The sequence below is a fragment of the Bubalus kerabau genome, chromosome 5 (assembly GCF_029407905.1).
Source record: "Bubalus kerabau isolate K-KA32 ecotype Philippines breed swamp buffalo chromosome 5, PCC_UOA_SB_1v2, whole genome shotgun sequence".
In the NCBI taxonomy this organism is placed as follows: domain Eukaryota; kingdom Metazoa; phylum Chordata; class Mammalia; order Artiodactyla; family Bovidae; genus Bubalus; species Bubalus kerabau.
The window spans coordinates 34,365,566-34,384,270 of NC_073628.1; the positions used below are offsets into that span (position 1 = coordinate 34,365,566).

Consider the following 18,705-nt stretch of genomic DNA (forward strand, 5'->3'; position numbering starts at 1 on the left):
ATAAAATGCTACATAACTTATAAAAAAAGAGGGGCTACTGCAGTTAAGATACTGGGGCCCTGAAGTAAAGCAGTAACAGCAGAGAGAAGACTATACACCAGATGCAAATCTGGTTACAGTTGGTCCTGGATGAAGTTAACTCCTCCTCTGTGCTCCACTGCACTCGAGTACCCTCAGCAATTTGATGCATTTTATCATTCACATCTGTCTCCATCTAGCTACTCCAAGCTTCTAAGGAGAGGATCTTTTTGGATCTTTTGGACCTTTTTCATCTCGGTATCCACAGCGCCTAGCATATAGAAGATACTCAGGAAAGACTGCTGAATGAACACCTTATTTATTTTGCCATTTTAACCCATTCTGCAGACATAATACAACTCTCATACCTACTGCCATCAGGTCCCAAGACCTTCTTACCTTGTAATAATGTTCCAAGAGAATCCTGACGACTCCCTCCACACTTTCTGCCTCAACAGGCTTCCTGGCAAACTGAAGTAGGTACTGCAAAGCATCTGCTGGGGAGGTAGCCTTACACAGATCTATGTGGAGTGCTGCAGATTTACTTGGTTTTGTCATTCGGAGTTTCTTAGTAGCAACTTCTTCCTGTTGTTGCTGCAAGAGGGTAAGGAAGATAAAACATGAAAACCTGGCTGAAAACAAAGAGTCTGCAAAGCTAACTTTGCCTCATTTGATGAAAATTAACTTTTCTTACACCAAATAATGTATTTGGGTAACAGACCTAGCCTAAACAAAAAAGCAGCATTATGAACTGGGAAAAGACCCAACTGGAGACAAAGTTATGAGTCCCAATTTTGCTTTTCACTAGCTCCAATGGCTTTGGGCAAGTCATTTCATTTCTTCAAATCTCAGTTTCTTTCTCTGTAGAGTAGGTCCATAATATTTTGTTCTGCCTATCTCTTAGGATTGCTGTAGCTTCGGGGTTAAGAGGACACACAAAGGATCTGTTCCACTCTTTATTAGAACAGAAATCTCAATTCAGCAAATATATTCAGGCTGTGCTAAAGCACTTACTAGGCTCACCTTCCCTCCTGAGAAACCCAGAACCAACAGGAACAGTCTACAGCTTACACTGAGGAAAAAAATCTTCCTCTCACAACAGATGACTATTTTCACCCAAATCATTCTACCTTTATTAGAAGAATAGACAGTGTAGGGGAAAAATGCATTGCCACACACCTAGCAAACTTCAGCTACTTAATAAATGTTTACTAAACAACTGATGTGGAATTAGGAGTTCTCTCTGAGATCCAACTCTGCTGCTCTCTTCTAAGGATGTCATAATTCTCAGTTTCACCATCTATAAAATAGGAATGATGACCTACTGCTAGTCTTTCTCAATCAGGAATCCTCATCTGAACCACAGAACACACAAAATTAGCTGAGCAACTGTCTTCTCGATTCTCTCAAGGATAGTACATAACTAGAACTGTTTCAGACACATCTGTTACATATAAGGAGTGTCAAAAAGTTCATGTAAAAGGGAACCTTCACTCCAGGGCTTAAGTAAGGCCCTGGGGTAGATATAGAGAGGATCACAACATAAGAATAAAGTTGTAATCAATAATTTTCCTTAACACTTGATGCATCATAATGATACCTTGAAGAATCATCTCTTTATAAAATTACACCTCTGCAGACTAGAGAGTCGGATTAGTCTAGACGGGAACATGGCATGGCATGATAATAAGACTAAGGGCTTTGAAATCAAAGGAATTTGAGTGAAATTATCAGTTGGTAGCTACAGGTCTCCTCCTTCTATAAAAAGGAATACAATACTTACATCATAGGGATACCTGAGAAGTCAAAACTACAATGTCTTTATCGTACAAACACATCATATGCACCACATATCAATTCTCTCTCTCTCATCTTCATGGCAGAGGAAAAATAACAGAAGCACTAAGATCTCAGGTGATTACTGTGTGGTAACCATTTACGAACAATGAAGCAAAGAAATGAGCTCCTAAAATCCTTACCCATTTCCATCCTATCCCACACAAATTCATTCTTCAGTGTTATCAGCAATTAGGTAAAAAAACTGGGACGATTTTTTTTTCCCTAAGGAGCACATAAGGAGAAGGACAAACCAATATCTGCTATCATTCAACCATCAGTATTTTAGTGTGCCAGGCCCTATGGTCTATCCAGGGAACACAGATGAACCAAGCGTTACCTCTGCCCTCAAGGAGCCCAAACTGGTAGGCAGAAACAAATACTAGTAATTACAGTAGCTCCAAAATCACTGCAGATGGTGACTGCAGCCATGAAATTAAAAGACGCTTACTCCTTGGAAGGAAAGTTATGACCAACCTACATAGCATATTCAAAAGCAGAGACATTACTTTGCCAACAAAGGTCCGTCTAGTCAAGGCTATGGTTTTTCCAGTGATCATGTATGGATGTGAGAGTTGGACTGTGAAGAGGGCTGAGCGCCGAAGAATTGATGCTTTTGAACTGTGGTGTTGGAGAAGACTCTTGAGAGTCCCTTGGATTGCAAGGAGATCCAACCGGTCCATTCTGAAGATCAGCCCTGGGATTTCTTTGGAAGGAATGATGCTAAAGCTGAAGCTCCAGTACTTTGACCACCTCATGCAAAGAGTTGACTCATTGGAAAAGACTCTGATGCTGGGAGGGATTGGGGGCAGGAGGAGAAGGGGACGACAGAGGATGAGGTGGCTGGATGGCATCACCAACTCCATGGACGTGAGTCTGAGTGGATTCTGGGAGTTGGTGATGGACAGGGAGGCCTGGCGTGCTGCGATTCATGGGGTCACAAGGAGTTGGACACGACTGAGCGACTGAACTGACCTGAACAGTAGCACCGAGTGATAAGTACAAATAGATGAGTGCTACAGAAGTTGGGGAGGAGAGACTAAAGCAAAAATTTAAGTCCACTGGGTGGAGAACAAAAAGAAAGGGAAGAATGACATCCATTCTACGTAAAAGAGACAGCAGATACAAAAGTTTGGAAAGGTCCAAACACACGGCATGCTGGAGGAGCGGTGAGTAGTCTTGATAAGAGGAAACAGCAGAATAAAGAAAGGAAGTGATACTGCCCAACAAAGTGAATGGACTTAATGTCACTGAACTCCACACTTAAAAAATGGTTAAAATGATAAATCCTGTTATGTTTATTTTGGCACAATTTGTTTTTTAAATGGGGGCAAAGGAATCCAGAGCTAGGAAATGCCAAAAAGCCAGCCACGGAAGAGGGAGCTCTGTAAAGCTTTCCTGAATCTTGACTCATTCTAAAAGTTCAAGAAAACAAATTTCACATAAAAAGGAGCAACAAGACTGACAAGGTATCAAAGTTATTTTCAGAAAAAAAAACAAGAATAAGAAGCCAACTAACTTCCCTACACACAACAGAAATATGCCACACACAAAAAAAAATGAAAAAGGCAGTGAAGGAATACTGTTAAATCACAAAGGGCAAGAGAGTTTGGCTAGTTTTCAGAAAAAGAAGTAGTTGTAAAAGAGTAAGGAAGACTTGGTTTGTCGATGCAATTACCTCTCCATACTATAATCTCACATATGGTGCTCCACATCTCCCGCTCACCTGTGAGTTCCGAAAGGACAGGAACCTTAATGTGTATTGGATTTTATAGCTCAGCACCTTTCACCATACCCAATATTGATGCATAATAACCACTACTTTATTCAATAAACTCTTGTTGAAGGAATAAATGACATACTTAAGGATCAGCCTCCTGCTGCATGGTCTAAATCTTGCTAGGCCACAAGTCTATGGATGGAAACCTGCTATTGGCTGGCATTAACCAGGGGCTTTTCAGAAATGCAGATTATTGCCCTGCCTCCCCCAGAAAATTCACTTACTAAGTAGAATCTACATTTTAACAAGCCCAGGAGATTTGGATACACAAAGTCAGAGAAGCAGGACACAACGTATGACTTGGGATCAACCTCTACTTTAGCGATCTCTCTGAGGAAATACATAGAGAATCACCGACTGTTGACACGGTTTGGGCCCCTCAGTCCTGAAACAACTCCAAAGGAGGAAGCATGGTACTGCCCTCCTTTATAAGTGAGCTGTTCTACGAACGAAAGCTTCAACCCCTATGAAGCCTGTGACCCTCGCCTGCTGTGACTGGGTCTTGAGGATTCCTATAGATTCCTCTTCCAAACCCTTAGAGCTCTACATACAGCCAACTTGGCTTTGGGCACTTTTTTGGTAATGGGAGTTGGGAGGAAATTTGTCAATACCCCACCAGAAGTCTCAAAGTCCTCATTTGTAAAACGAGGATGCTAATGAACTGTGGTGTTTGGGGAAGCCTCTTGGAAGTCCCTTGGACAGCAAGGAGATTAAACCAGTCAAACCTAAAGGAAATCAGTCCCGAATATTCATTGGAAGGACTGATGCTGAAGCTGAAACTCCAATACTTTGGCCACCTGATGCGAAGAACTGACTCATCGGGAAAAAACCCTGATGCTGGGAAAGATTAAAGGCGGGAGGAGAAGGGGACGACAGAGGATGAGATGGTTGGATGGCATCACCCATTCGATGGACATGAGTTTGAGTAAACTCCGGGAGTTGGTGATGGACAGGGAGGCCTGGGGTGCTGCAGTCCATGGGGTCGCAAAGAGTCGGACACGACTGAGCTGCTGAACTGAATGTAACATGAATAAAATGAGATAACAGATAAGATACTTTCGTAAATTGTAAGGTGCTGTTTGCTTCTTCTAATAGTTTTTTTACTGTCAGACTGCACATGTTAATACTGACAACAGCAGCGGCCAATGAACACGCCCACTAAAGTGTAGTCAGAGAGGCACCTACCAAAGCACTGGCAGCACCGGCACCCTACCCAGCTTTGTGGCGCCAGTTCTGGCAAAGTGTCTGGGCGTGGATAACCTTCCCCTTTCCCAGACCAGTCCTGAGACCTTTCCTTCCAGAGCTTACCTGAACCACCTTAGTGAACTCCTCATAAACCCGCTTCTTCAGATGGGCCGCCATGGTTACCCGTACACCTTCTCAGCTTCCGTACCCGACAGAGCTGAGGGAAGCAGAGGAATACGAAAAAACTTGCCCAGGAAGGAGGAACCAGCCGCTGTCCCACAAGGCAGTGGGGTTCCGGGAAAGAGAAGCCGCTTCCGGCTGCTCGACTGCCTTGTCGCTGTGCGTCCGGATTTAGCGACCTACGCCTGCTGAGCGGGAGGAACGGAAACCGGAGCCGGAGCGTAGCACAGGGGGCGGGGCTTCTGGCAGGAGAAGGCGGGTCGGAAAGGCTGGAGGAGCCAATGGGAGCTTTGGGGAGCTTTCTGTTGGGTTTGAGTGACGGAGGGAAACGGAGGGTCGGGGGAAGTGCTACAGTGTAAAGGGCAGAGGTGGAGCTATCCAGAGTTAGAGATAAAACCTGGAGCTGTGTGAGGATTCTGACTCAGAAGATAACATAAAGAGGTCAAACTGACAGCTCCATCATCCATTGCTGTTCTCAGTATTTGCTATCTGTCTGTATCCTGTGCTCGCCTTTTGATCGAGCTGTTGCTCAAAAACTGGGTTTGCCTTCTGGTTGGTGTCAAGCCTGAAGATCCAACTAACCAAAGTTCCAAAGAAGTAAGGACATATTACTTGCAGCAAGTAAGGAGAGCACAAGCAATCTTCCCCAAAGCAGTGTCTCCAAACAGCAAAACTGGGGACGCTTTAAGCTAAGTATTAGTCGCTCGATGGTGTCCAGCTCTTTGAGACCACATTGATCTTAGCCCACCAGGCCACTCCATCCATGGGATTCTCCAGGCAAGAATACCGAAGTGAATTGCTGTCCCCTTCTCCAGGGGATCAAGCTCAGGTGTCATGCACTGTAGGCAAATTCTGACCTACCACAGAAGCCTAAGGGTGCATGCATATTCATTCATGAAGGCGCTTGCGCAGAGGAGAATTCAACATTGGATTGGGGCAGGTCTACAGGGCTCAAGCTTTAGTTGATTGAAGTCAGGAGGGTCTACATCATCATTCCATCTTCCACGTCAGTGGGGAACATTAGTTCTTGCAGAACTCAAAGACATATATCAGATTGTTACATATATATTTTTAAGGAAAAACTGGTTTTTGACTGCAAGGAACAAGAAAACGTATTTCTTTTGTTCCTTCATTCCCTCACTTCTCTCAAGATAATTAATTACTGAGACCTGTTCAAGGACAAGCATTGTGGTCAGGCTTAGATCAAACAATGGCTTAAGCCAAAAATGGCTTTTCTTACATCTTTGTCTAGGGACCCCCCACCCTATCTGCTTACAAAGCTGTATGCCACCCCTCCAAACCTCTCCTGGCCTAGGGTACTTTTTCCTGCTCTCTCATTCCAGTTGTTGAAAAGCTACCTATCCTTTAATGAATCAAGCCATCATCTGATAGCTAGGGGAGAGTGGAAAGAATTCTGAGGCCAAGGATCAAGCAACAAAGCTTCAGATCACGTAACTCAGATGGGATTTGAACCCAGCCAAAACTCTGACTGGGACTTGAACCCATGAGGTGGGACTTGAACCCACTGTCTTTCAGTTAAAATTGCTCACCTCGTGTCAGGACTTACTGAAGCTCAGGTTCTTTATGTCTCAGCACAGAAAGATTTCAGCAAGAAGCAAAGTGATAGGTAAGCAGTGGATTTATTTAGAGAAATACACATCCCATAAACAGAATGTGGTTTGTCTCAAAAGGCAAATGCAAACCTGGGAGGAACAGCCTCCAAAGACAGAGTGTGTGTCAACTCATAAGATGAGAGGCCCTGAAATATGAGGTGATTAGTTTTTATGGGCTGAGTAATCTCATAGACTAATGAGTAGGAGGATTATTCCAACTATTTCGGGGAAGGGATGGAATTTCCAGGAACTGGGCTACCACCCGCTTTCTGGCCTTTTATGGTTGGGCTCAGAACTGTCATGGTGCCTGTAGGGGTGTCATTTAGCATATGCTAATGTACTACAATGAACATATAATGAAGCTCCAGGTCTACTGGAAGGTGAATCTTCTGCCATCTTGGACCTACTTGGTTCTAACCAGTTTATGTCTTATCCTCAATGGTTATGTCATTCTTTTTATTTGTTTGTTTGTTTTTTGGCTGTGACATGTGGCTTGCAGCATCTCATTACTCTGACCAGGGATTGAACCCAGGCCACAGCAGTGAAAGCTTGGAATCCTAACCTCTGGGCCACCAGGGAACTCTTAGCTATTGTCATTCTTTTAAAGGTTGTGCCCTGCGCCCTTTCCTCCTGCTTCACTACAGCTGGCACTTAATGAACAAGTAGCCTCAACTACAATGGCAGTAACACCTAACCCAACAAAGATGTAGTGACAGTGGAATGAAATAATGCAGAAATACTTCACACTATAAAGTGTAGTTCACATGCTGGTGTTAATAAATCCAAGGTCAAGGTTTACATCCTGCATTACACTTTAGCTGTGTCAACTAAAAACACGCACAATGTGAGAGCTGTGAGCTAAGTTTTATTTGGGGCAAAATGAGGACTACAGCCCAAGAGAAAAAGGCATGTGTGTTCAGTTGTGGCCAACACTTTGTGACCACATGGACTGTAGCCAGCCAGGCTCCTCTATCCATGGAATTTTCCAGGCAAGAATACTGGAATGGGTTGCCATTTCCTTCTCCAGGGAATCTTCCTGATGCAGGGATCAAACCCATGTCTCTTGCATCTCCTTCATTGGCAGGCAGATTCTTTACCAGCTGAGCCACCAGGGAAGCCAAGAGACAGCAACTCAGATAGCTCTGAGAGACTACTCCAAATAGGCAGTGGGGGGGAAGGTCAATATATAAAATTTTAGTGAAGGGGGAATTCACTGCAATCAATCAAGTCACAAATCAAGTGACTAGTTTTTCTGCTAGTCACAAGGAGCTGATATCACCATGGAGGGACTCAATGGATGTGGGTTTGAGTGAACTCTGGGAGTTGGTGATGGACAGGGAGGCCTGGTGTGCTGCAATTCATGGGGTCGCAGAGAGTTGAACACGACTGAGCAACTGAACTGAACTGAGATGTGAGGATATGCAAGGATTCAGTCATTCAGTTCAGTCATTCAGTCGTGTCTCTTTGCCACCCCATGAACTGCAGCACACCAGGCTTCCCTGTCCATCACAAACTTCCGGAGCTTATTCAAACTCATGTCCATCAAGTTGGTGATACCATCCAACCATCTCATCCCTGTCATCCCCTTCTCCTCCCACCTTCAATCTTTCCCAGCATCAGGGTCTTTTCTAGTGAGTCAGTTCTTCACATCAGGTGGCCAAATTATTAGAGTTTCAGCTTCAGCATCAGTCTTTCCACATAAATATTCAGGACTGATTCCTTTAGGATGGACTGGTTGGATCTCCTTGAAGTCCAACGGACTCTCAAGGGTCTTCTCCAACACCACAGTTCAAAAGCATCAATTCTTTGGCACAGAGCTTTCTTTATAGTCCAACTCCCACATCCATACACAACTACTGGAAAACCACAGCTTTTACTAGACGGACTTTTGTTGGCAAATAATGTATCACCTTTTTAATATGCTATATAGGTTGGTCATAGTTTTTCTTCCAAGGAGCAAGCATCTTTTAATTTCATGGTGGCAGTCACCATCTGTGGTGATTTTGGAGCCCAAGGAAATAAAGTTTCTCACTGTTTCCAGTTTCCCTATCTATTTGCCATGAAGTGATGGGACCAGATGCCATGATCTTAGTTTTCTAAATGTTGAGTTTTAAGCCAACTTTTTCACTCTCTTCTTTCTCTTTCATTAAGAGATTCTTTAGTTCTTCACTTTCTGCCATAAGGGCAGTGTCATCTGCATATCTGAGGTTACTGATATTTCTCCTGGCAATCTTGATTCCAGCTTGTGCTTTATCCAGCCCAGCATTTCTCATGATGTACTTTGCATATAAGTTAAATAAGCAGGGTGACAATATACAGCCTTGACGTACTCCTTTCGCGATTTGGAACCAGTCTGTTGTTCCATGTCCAGTTCTAATTGTTGCTTCTTGACCTGCATACAGATTTCTCAGGAAGCAGGTCAGGTGGTCTGGTATTCCCATCTCTTTAAGAATTTTCCGCAGTTTATTGTTATCCACACAGTCAAAAGTTTTGGCATAGTCAATAAACCAGAAGTACACACTTCTCTGGAACTCTCTTGCTTTTTACGTGATCCAACAGATGTTGGCAATTTGATCTCTGATTCCTCTGCCTTTTCTAAATCCAGCTTGATCGTCTGGAAGTTCACAATTCACGTACTGTTGAAGCCTGGCTTGGAGAATTTTGAGCATTACTTTACTAGCATCTGAAGTGAGTGCAATTGTGCGGTTGTTTGACCATTCTTGGGTTAAAGCATCTGCCTGCAATGCGGGAGACCTGGGTTCGGTCCCTGGGTCGGGAAGATCCCCTGGAGAAGGAAATGGCAACCCACTCCAGTATTCTTGCCTGGAGAATCCCACGGACGGAGGAGCCTGGTGGGCTACAGTCCATGGGGTCCCAAAGAGTCAGACATGACTGAGCGACTTCACTTGAGCATTCTTTGGCTCAAGTGAAGCCAAATCCTCTATTTCTTTGCACTGATCCCTGAGGAAGGCTTTCTTATCTCTCCTTGCTATTCTTTGGAACTCTGTGTTCAAATGGATATATCTTTCCTTTTCTCCTTTGCCTTTTGCTTCTCTTCTTTTCTCAGCTATTTGTAAGGCCTCCTCCGACAACCATGTTGCCTTTTGAATTTCTTTTTATTGGGGATGGTCTTGATCACTGCCTCCTGTACAATGTCATGAACCTCCATCCATAGTTCTTCAGGCACTCTGTATATCAGATATAATCCCTTGAATCTATTTGTCACTTTCACTATATAATCATAAGGGATTTGATTTAGTTCATACATGAATGGTCTATTGGTTTTCTCTACCTTCTTCCATTTAAGTCTGAATTTTGCAATAAGGAGTTCATCAGACGCAAGAATTGTGATCATGAAATCAGTTCCTGAACATACCCAACTATCTAAAAAGCTGCCCCACCAGTTTCACTGGAGCACAGAGGGCCTGACTCTCCACCCTAAACCCCCTTCAGGGAGTGTCAAAGGTCAGCAACTGCAACAACACAGGCAGATGGCAAATGCCCTCATTGTTGCTGTTCAGTCACTGGCAAATGCTCTTGGCAAGTGCCAGTTTTTACTTGACAGATGTTTATGGTTTCATTCTTTGAAATGAATTAATGTAGAGTGCTTATAAAAAGAAGACTATGGTAGGCAGAGAAGAGTCCAAAAGGCTGAAAAGATGGTTCTTACCCTCAAGGTTCTACAATCTAACTGGAAAGGGAGACACCCAAACTGATCATTAGTGGGCAAAATGTGCTGGATAACAGAGCCAAGTGCTTCAAACAGACCTAACTTCAGGATGCCTCAGGGAAGTTTTACAGAGGAAATGATTTTTAATCTGGCTTTAAAATAGTGAATTTTCCAGACAGAAATAAAGGCATCTCAGACTGAAGAGACTACCACAAATACAAATATGTCCAGTGAAATGAAAGGCACTTAGCAACCAGTGCTTTTAATTAATGTTAGTGGCTATTATTTTTTAAAATATTCATTTATTTGGCTGTGCTGGTTCTTAGTCATAGCATGAGGGACTTTCCATCTTTGTTGCAGCATGTGGGATTTTTTTGTGCGGCATGCGGGATCTATGGTCATTGGGCTTCCCTGATACCTCAGTTGGTAAAGAATCTGCTTGCAATGCAGGAGACCCCAGTTCATTTCCTGGATTGGGAAGATCTCCTGGAGAAGGGATAGGCTACACACTCCAGTATTCTTGGGCTTCTCTTGTGGCTCAGCTGGTAAAGAATCCATCTGCAATGTGGGAGGCCTTCCCAATCCCTGGGTTGCAAAGATCTCCTGGAGAAGGGAGAGGCTACCCACTCCAGTGTTCTGGCCTGGAGAATTCCATGGACTGTATAGTCCATGGGGTTGCAAAGAGGCAGACATGACTGAGTAACTTTCACTTTTTACTGATCATGGCATGGGATCTCTTAGTTGTGGCATGTGGGATCTAGTTCCCTGACCAGGGATCAAACCCTAGTCCCCTACTTTGCCTAAGCACGGAGTCTTAGCCACTGGACTACCAGGGAAGTCCCAGCTATTATTGTTATTGTTACCATATTTGATCAAAAATAAGCTGCAGGAGGAGAAGGGGACGACAGAGGATGAGATGACTGGATGGTATCACCGACTGGATGGACATGAGTTTGAGTGAACTCTGGGAGTTGGTGATGGAGAGGGAGGCCTGGTGTGCTGCGATTCATGGGGTCGCAAAGAGTCAGACACGACTGAGCAACTGGACTGAACTGAACTGAAGCTGCCAGCAATTGTAAAACACTAACAAAAAGTGCTGAAATTAAAAACAGTGGTTTCATATTGCTTAGATTTAGGTACTCTTACTGAAAATAGCTGACTTAAACTTCTTTAGACAAAGATTTGTATCCTATGTCATCCTGCTGTGTTTTTAAAGATACCATAAATGACAATTAAAAACAACACTCACACAATTCAGTTGAAGTGATGACAACATGAATTGCTATGACCCAGTCTTGCTGTTGTTGCTGTTGTTTAGTTGCTTAGTTGTGTCCGACTCTTTTCAGCCCCACGGACTGTAGCTCACCAGCCTTCTCTGTCCATGGGATTTCCTAGGCAAGAATACTGGAGTGGTTTAACATTTCTTTCTCACAGGATCTTCTTGACCCAGGAATCGAACCACATCTCCTCCATTGGCAGATGGATTCTTTACCACTGAGCCCTCATGACCCAGTCTACACGTGAACAATTGGCCAACAGCAATCTTAAGATACGTCCCAATTTCAGAGACAGGAAATGCACATTTATGCATCATTGATACAAAGGATTATCATTGTTATTATTAGAAACAAGCCTGCAGGAAGGAGTTTGGTGCACTTAGAAAAACAAAGGGAGTTCAGTTCATATTGAGAGTAAACTGCATAAAGGAAACAGAAAGGAATGATGGAAATAAAGCTGAGAAGCCAAGGCCAGACTGGTATAGAAAACAAGAATAGTCTGCTTTCATTTTGAAATGAAAAACTGTATTGAACTGATGACATTTTCCTTTGACCTCCATTACTGTACATGAAAATACCATGAGGCATCCAGGTGAATCCCTTGGGCTTCAAATACGGTCTTCCTTGCTCCTATTGTATAACGTCAACCCAATTTCCCCTTGAAAATTGGAGTCGATCACTCAGACTAGTATAGTAATCCTTTCTCTGCCTGTTGGCTCAGCAAGAAGAGCCCAAAATGACCAGGGCAGTGTCATTACATGTTTGAATGTAATGGAACAGTGACTCTGTTCTTTAGTGAAACTACTTCTTCTTTGGGGACTAAGTACTCCAAATCCCCTGAACATAAGAATTCATAAATGAGTTATTACATGTAAAAGTGACAAGAACCGCTCCTACCTCTCAGCTCTGGAATCATGTATTCTAACGTGGAAGAAACAGTACATATTTTAGTTGTTGACATGAGGCGTATACCACAAACCTGTAAGACAGCTTCCCAACTCAAAATGTGTTGTCTCTCAGCTCCCACAGTTAAGTCTGCAAAAGCTTGTTACACCTTTTTCTTTTTTTAAATCATAGCTACATCTGAATGATGGGATACCTGGCAAGACCAAGAAGTTTCTTTGTTTTATTTTTTTCCCTATAAAATAGGCTTCCTAGTCAGAAGCAATGTGTGAAATACCATGAAAATGCATCAGGTATCCATGAACGGTAGGGTGGCAGCTGCGTTACAATTAGATGTTATTAGTCAGGGTTTTCCAGGAAAATAGAGCCAACAGGATTATAGAGATAGTAAAATATTCATATAAACACTATACCATAGACTGAGAGGCTTATAAACAACAGAAATTTATTGCTCACAGTTCTGGAGGCTGAGAAGTCTAAGATGAAGGTGCTCTCAGATTCAGCGTCTGGTGAGAGCTCAATTCCTGTTCATAAACAGCTGTCTTCTCTCCATGTCCTCATGGTTAAAGATGTAAAGGGGCTCTCTGGGATCTGTTTTATAGATCCCAGAGATCTATAAAATCTATAGATCTGTTTTTATAAGCCCATTCATGAGGGATCCATCCTTATGATCTTATCACCTTCCAAAGGCCTGACCTCCTAATACCTTCACATAGAGGGTTAGGATTTTAACATACAAATTTGGACATGAGAGAGGGAGTCTATATCAGTACAAAACTCAAATCTGAATCTGGGATATGTATCTATTGCTATGTGGATAAATCACCACTCCTTCCTTCCTGGAAAGGATCCAGCATAGGTAGAATAATTTTTTTTTAATGGCCTCAATTCTTCCCCTCTATTTATTTAAATCCTTTTGAAGCTGCTTCCATTAAGAGATGGAATCTATATCCCCACCCTTTGAATTCTGCTGGCCTTGTGCCTGGCCAGTAAAGTATAGCAGAAGTATTAATAACAGTGTGCTAGTTTTGAACCTAGGCCTCAAGTTCCACCCACACACCAGTTTTTAATGTATTTTGCTTGGTTTTGGAACCTTACCATTGCCATGAGAATAAGTCCAACCTAGTCTGCTGGACGGAGAAGGCAATGGCACCCCACTCCAGTACTCTTGCCTGGAAAATCCCAGGGACGGAGGAGCCTGGTAGGCTGCAGTCCATGGGGTCGCTAAGAGTCGGACACGACTGAGCGACTTCACTTTCACCTTTCACTTTCATGCATTGGAGAAGGAAATGGCAACCCACTCCAGTGTTCTTGCCTGGAGAATCCCAGGGACGGGGGAGCCTGGTGGGCTGCCATCTGTGGGGTTGCACAGAGTCGGACACGACTGAAGCGACTTAGCAGCAGCAGCAGCAGTCTGCTGGAGAGTGAATGACCACATGAAACAAAGCCAACTTCACCCAGCTGAGGGTATTTAAGATCAGCGCCACCCTAGCTGAGCCACCATCTGACTACAGATGCATAAGTAAGACCAAATAAAACAGAAGAACTGCCTAATCTATAGGCTATAAGAAGGAATTAATGGTTATAGTCTTAAGGTATTAAGTCTGGGGGTTTGTCATATGGTTAGAGAGTCCCTAAGCTGCTAAATTGCATAGAACCAGCTGGTAAGGAGACAACAAGCCCAAATGGATTTAAGCAGCTTATTATTCACAGTGTAGCAAACAGCATGAACTTCACATTTGTTTTGGTTCCCCCTGACCTTTAAACACCATAAGGGTGATGTAGGTCAATGCCATGCACAGTACATCTGCAACACAGATGAAGGACACTGAGTTTAGGAAACCCTCAATCTTCAAAGAGGGAATGCTAGCAAACCTGCCCTTTGAAGGGGACAGTATCTTTTTATTTTTCCCCCGACTTCCTTTTATTATACTGGTCTGGAACGAATCTGCCTTCTAACCCAGTGTGAGACTTTTTTTTTTTTTTTTAATTTGCTGTGCTGGGTCTTAGTTGCAGCATGCAGGATCTTCATTGCTGCATGGAGGATCTTTTCATTTCAATCGTGGCATGGGAGGATCATAGTTCCTTGCTGCTGCTGCTGCTAAGTCGCTTCAGTTGTGTCCGACTCTGTGCAACCCCATAGACCGCAGCCCACCAGGCTCCTCTGTCCATGGGATTTCCTAGGCAAGAATACTGGAGTGGGTTGTCATTTCCTTCTCCAGGGGATCTTCCTGACACTGGGATCAAACCTATGTCTCCTGCGTTGGCAGGCAGATTTTTAACCACTGAGCCACCAGGGAAGCCCAAATAGTCTCATATAAGTGTAAGTGGTAGTCGCTCAGTCGTGCCCAACTCTTTGCGACCCCATGGACTGCAGCCCACCAGGCTCCTCTGTCCATGGGATTCTCCAGGCAAGGATACATATACCCCTACAAATGAACAGAGGTGGGTTTTTTCTTTTTTATTGAGGTATACTTGATTTACAATATTATATTGGTTTCAGGTGTACAGCATAGTGATTCAATACTTTTGTAGATTATACCCCATTTAGAGGAATTACCAAATAATGACATTTCCCTGTGTCATACAATATATCTGCTACTTATTTTTTATATAGTAGACTGTATGTCTTAATCCCATACCCCTATGTTGCCTTTTCCCCTTCCTCTCCCCAGTCGTAACCACTAGCTTGTTCTTTGTATCTGTGAGCCTGTTTCTGTTTTGTTGTATATATATATTTATTTGTGTTAGTTTTTAGCTTCCAGATACAAGTGTTAACAGAATATTTGTCTTGGTCTGTCTGACTGATTTCACCAAGCATAACACCCTCTAGGTCCATCTGCTGCTGCTGCTGCTAAGTCGCTTCAGTCATGTCCGACTCTGTGCGACCCCATAGATGGCAGCCCACCAGGCTCCTCTGTCCCTGGGATTCTCCAGGCAAGAACACTGGAGTGGGTTGCCATTTCCTTCTCCAGTGCATGAAAGTGAAAAGAGAAAGTGAAGTTGCTCAGTCGTGCCCGACTCTTAGCGATCCCATGGACTGCAGCCTACCAGGCTCCTCTGTCCATGGGATTTTCCAGGCAAGAGTACTGGAGTGGGGTGCCATCTAGATTGTTGCAAATGGCAGAATGTCATTCTTTTTATGGCTAAGTAGTATTCATTGTGTGTGTGTGTGTGTGTGTGTGTGTGTGTAGACATACAGACATCTTTTGTATCTATTCATCTATTGAATACTTAGGTTGCTTCCATATCTTGGTTATTGTAAATAATGTTGCTATGAATATTGGGGTGTACATATATTTTGTTTTCTTCAGATTATATACCCTGGAATAGAATTGATGGGTCATATGATAGTTCTGTTTTTAGTTTTTAAAGGAACTTCCGTAACATTCTTCATAGGAGTTGCACCAATTTATATTCCCACCAACAGTGTGTGAGGATTCCCTTTTCTCCACATCTTTGCCAACATTTGTTATTTGTGGTCTTTTTGATGACAGCCATTCTGACAGATCTCAGGTGATATCTCATTGTGGATTTTTTAAAAAATAATTTTACTTAATTATTTGACTGTGCTGGGTCTTTGTTGCTGCACAGGCTTTTCTCTAGTTGTGGCGAGCATGGGTTACTCTCTAGTTGTGGTTCACAGGCGTCTCATTGCAGCAGCTTCTCTCGTTGTGGAGCACAGGCTCTAGAGTGTTTGGGCTTCAGTAGTTGTGGCACATGGGCTTAGCTGACCCTCGACTTCTGGGATCTTCCCGGACAGGCATCAAATCCGTATCTCCTGCATTGGCAGGTGGATTCTTTACCACTGAGCTACCAGGGAGCCCCTCATTGCAGTTTTGATTTACATTTCTCTAATAATTACTGATGCTGAGTATCTTTTCATGTGCCTGTTGGCCATCTGTTCATCTTCTTTGGAAATACGTCTATTTGAGTCCTTTGCCCATTTTTAAATTGGGATTTCAAAGTCCCTGATGCTGGGAAAGATTGAGGGCAGAAGGAAAAGAGGGCATCAGAGGATGAGATGGCTGAAGGGCATCACCAATGCAATAGACATGAATTGGGGCAAATTTTGGGAGATGGTGAGGGACAGGGAGGCCTGGTGTATTGCAGTTCATGGGGTTGCAAAGAGTTGGACATGACTGAGCATGCACACACACACACACGGAAGTGTGGCAGGAATAGGGAAGAAAGAAAACAGTAGAAAACAAATACAATCTACTAGTGAAAAGCCTCTAGTGATAGGGTGACTAAGACACTTTTAAGAATAGATATGCCCAAAATTAAATTTGAAGTTGTTTGCGTTTCTGTGTGGTAAACTCCCTTCCCTTTATTTGCCTGTTTTGTGAGCAAATAGTTGGTGCGAGTGGCATCTGTAAAAGTTAAGGAAAAGATTTGAGTGTTAACTCTGGGTAAGCATTGTGTAGAACAGCACAACAGGTTAAGAAATCTAGTTGATCCCAATGCTGAATGAATCTAGCAGGAGCAGAGAACCAGAACTGACTGTAAAACGACAGGCCCTCTTGGAATGTGCAGAGAAATCTTTGGGAGGACATTGATTTTTCCATAATTCATAAAAGTGAGATTTTAAGCAATCCTTGTTAGATCTTATGGTGCAGAGTGTCTTTCTGGAATCAAATCTCAGAAGTATAATTACTGATCAAAGGGTATGAACGTTTTTCTGGCTGCTTATGAATAATGTTGAATTAATTCATGACATTAAGTTCAAATAGACATTTAGCATTTTTCTACTTTAAACTGTCAGCCATATTAAATACAAAAAAAAAGAGAAAAATACAGAACAAGCTTTGAGAATAAAAAATATATACAAGCAGATGCAGTTACTGAATTAAAATGCTCACTGAAAATAACTATGTTCTGAGAAATTTTATGTTTAAATTTGAAATTTCCTGATTCAGTGTTAATTCCTTACAGCTTGGCAGTTAAACTTGACCTTCAGTCCCAGGGAGCCCAGGACGGCTGGTAGTAGGGAATTCCCAACTAGGTAGGGAATGGGGGCTATCTACACCAGACCTGAACTTGGAGAAGGATGAAGGTTTCTTCCTTAAAGTTACCTAATGTCTTTGGTTAAGAAGTAGAACCTGAGAGAGTCTCTTGTTTAAGTGGCTTAGTGAGGATGTGTTCTCAAGTGAAGCGGAGTGAGGAAAGCAGGGTAAAGTTGAAGAAGACCGCTAAACAGGAATGTGGTGTCCAGCAAAGGCTGACTTCAGCCTGATCCCACAAGGAGCTAAAATAGGAACCACATCAGACCCGTTCCTCCTTGAGGTGAGGGATCAGTGTTCTGAACCTCCACACAAGTGAGATGTCAATTCTTTCCTAGAGTAGGTCTCAAAATTAGGGTGCATCATAATTACCTGGAGGACTTGTTAAAACAGACTGCTGGGCAGACTTCCAGAGTTTCTGATTCAGTAGGTCTGAGGTAGGGACTAGCAAATCTGTATTTCTAACAAGTTCCCAGGTACTGGGGATGCTGCTGGTCTAGGAAACACACTTTGAGAACTCCTGCTCTACAGAAGAGGACACTTGTGAGGTTTCAGCAGCCAACATTCACAGCACCCAGGAGAGAAGATCTGAGCAGCATTGACTCCAAGTACTAACGTGGCATCTTCCTCATGAAGGCAGACACCAGGGCTAGAAGAGTGGACCACAAGCTGAGGCTGGCTGGATTACATTTTTAGGTCTGACTGTCTAGATTCATGACATCCTATTACTTTTCTGCTGTCATCCCACATCTCCAGCCAAAGCATTGTTGAAACATTCCAACTCATCCCCACATTGCTGTTAGACTTCAGGGAAGGGTCTGGCAGGTACATGAGACTTTAAGGAGGAAAACAGCTGCACCTCAGTAGGCAAGTACAGTGGAGTCAGTTGCAGTGGATGGAAAGAACCCAAAGAGGGAAACAAACATTTGGTGGCAAAACTCAACTCGACCACCATGGAAATTTTTGATGTCTATTTGGTTTTTTGTTTAAATTTTATTTGTTTGTTTTTAGCTGCACTGTGTCTTCGTTGTGCACTGGCTTTCTCTGGTTGTGGCAAGCTGGAGGGTGGGCTACTCCCCAGCTTTCGTGGGCAGACTTCTCATTGTGCTGGCTTCTCTGGTTGCTGAGCAGACCTCCAGAGTGGCAGGCTCAGTAGTTCTGGCCCACAGACTTAGTTGCCTTGCAGCATGTGGAATATTCCCAGATCAAGGGTCAAACCCATGTCACTTGCATTGGGCAG

General features: G+C 43.3%; 1 protein-coding gene across 1 annotated transcript in view; it reads right to left on the reverse strand.

Annotated features, from left to right (window-relative positions):
* Positions 1–5,323, reverse strand: part of INTS4 (integrator complex subunit 4) — a 117,828-nt gene extending 112,505 nt beyond the window's left edge. The window contains exons 1-2 of the mRNA XM_055581407.1: positions 4,943–5,323; positions 418–612 (exon numbers count right to left, since the gene is read on the reverse strand). Of these exons, the coding sequence (XP_055437382.1) occupies positions 418–612; positions 4,943–4,996 (249 nt within the window). The 5' untranslated portion in view covers positions 4,997–5,323. The remainder of the gene's footprint in view (positions 1–417; positions 613–4,942) is intronic.
* Positions 5,324–18,705: the final 13,382 nt, after the last annotated feature.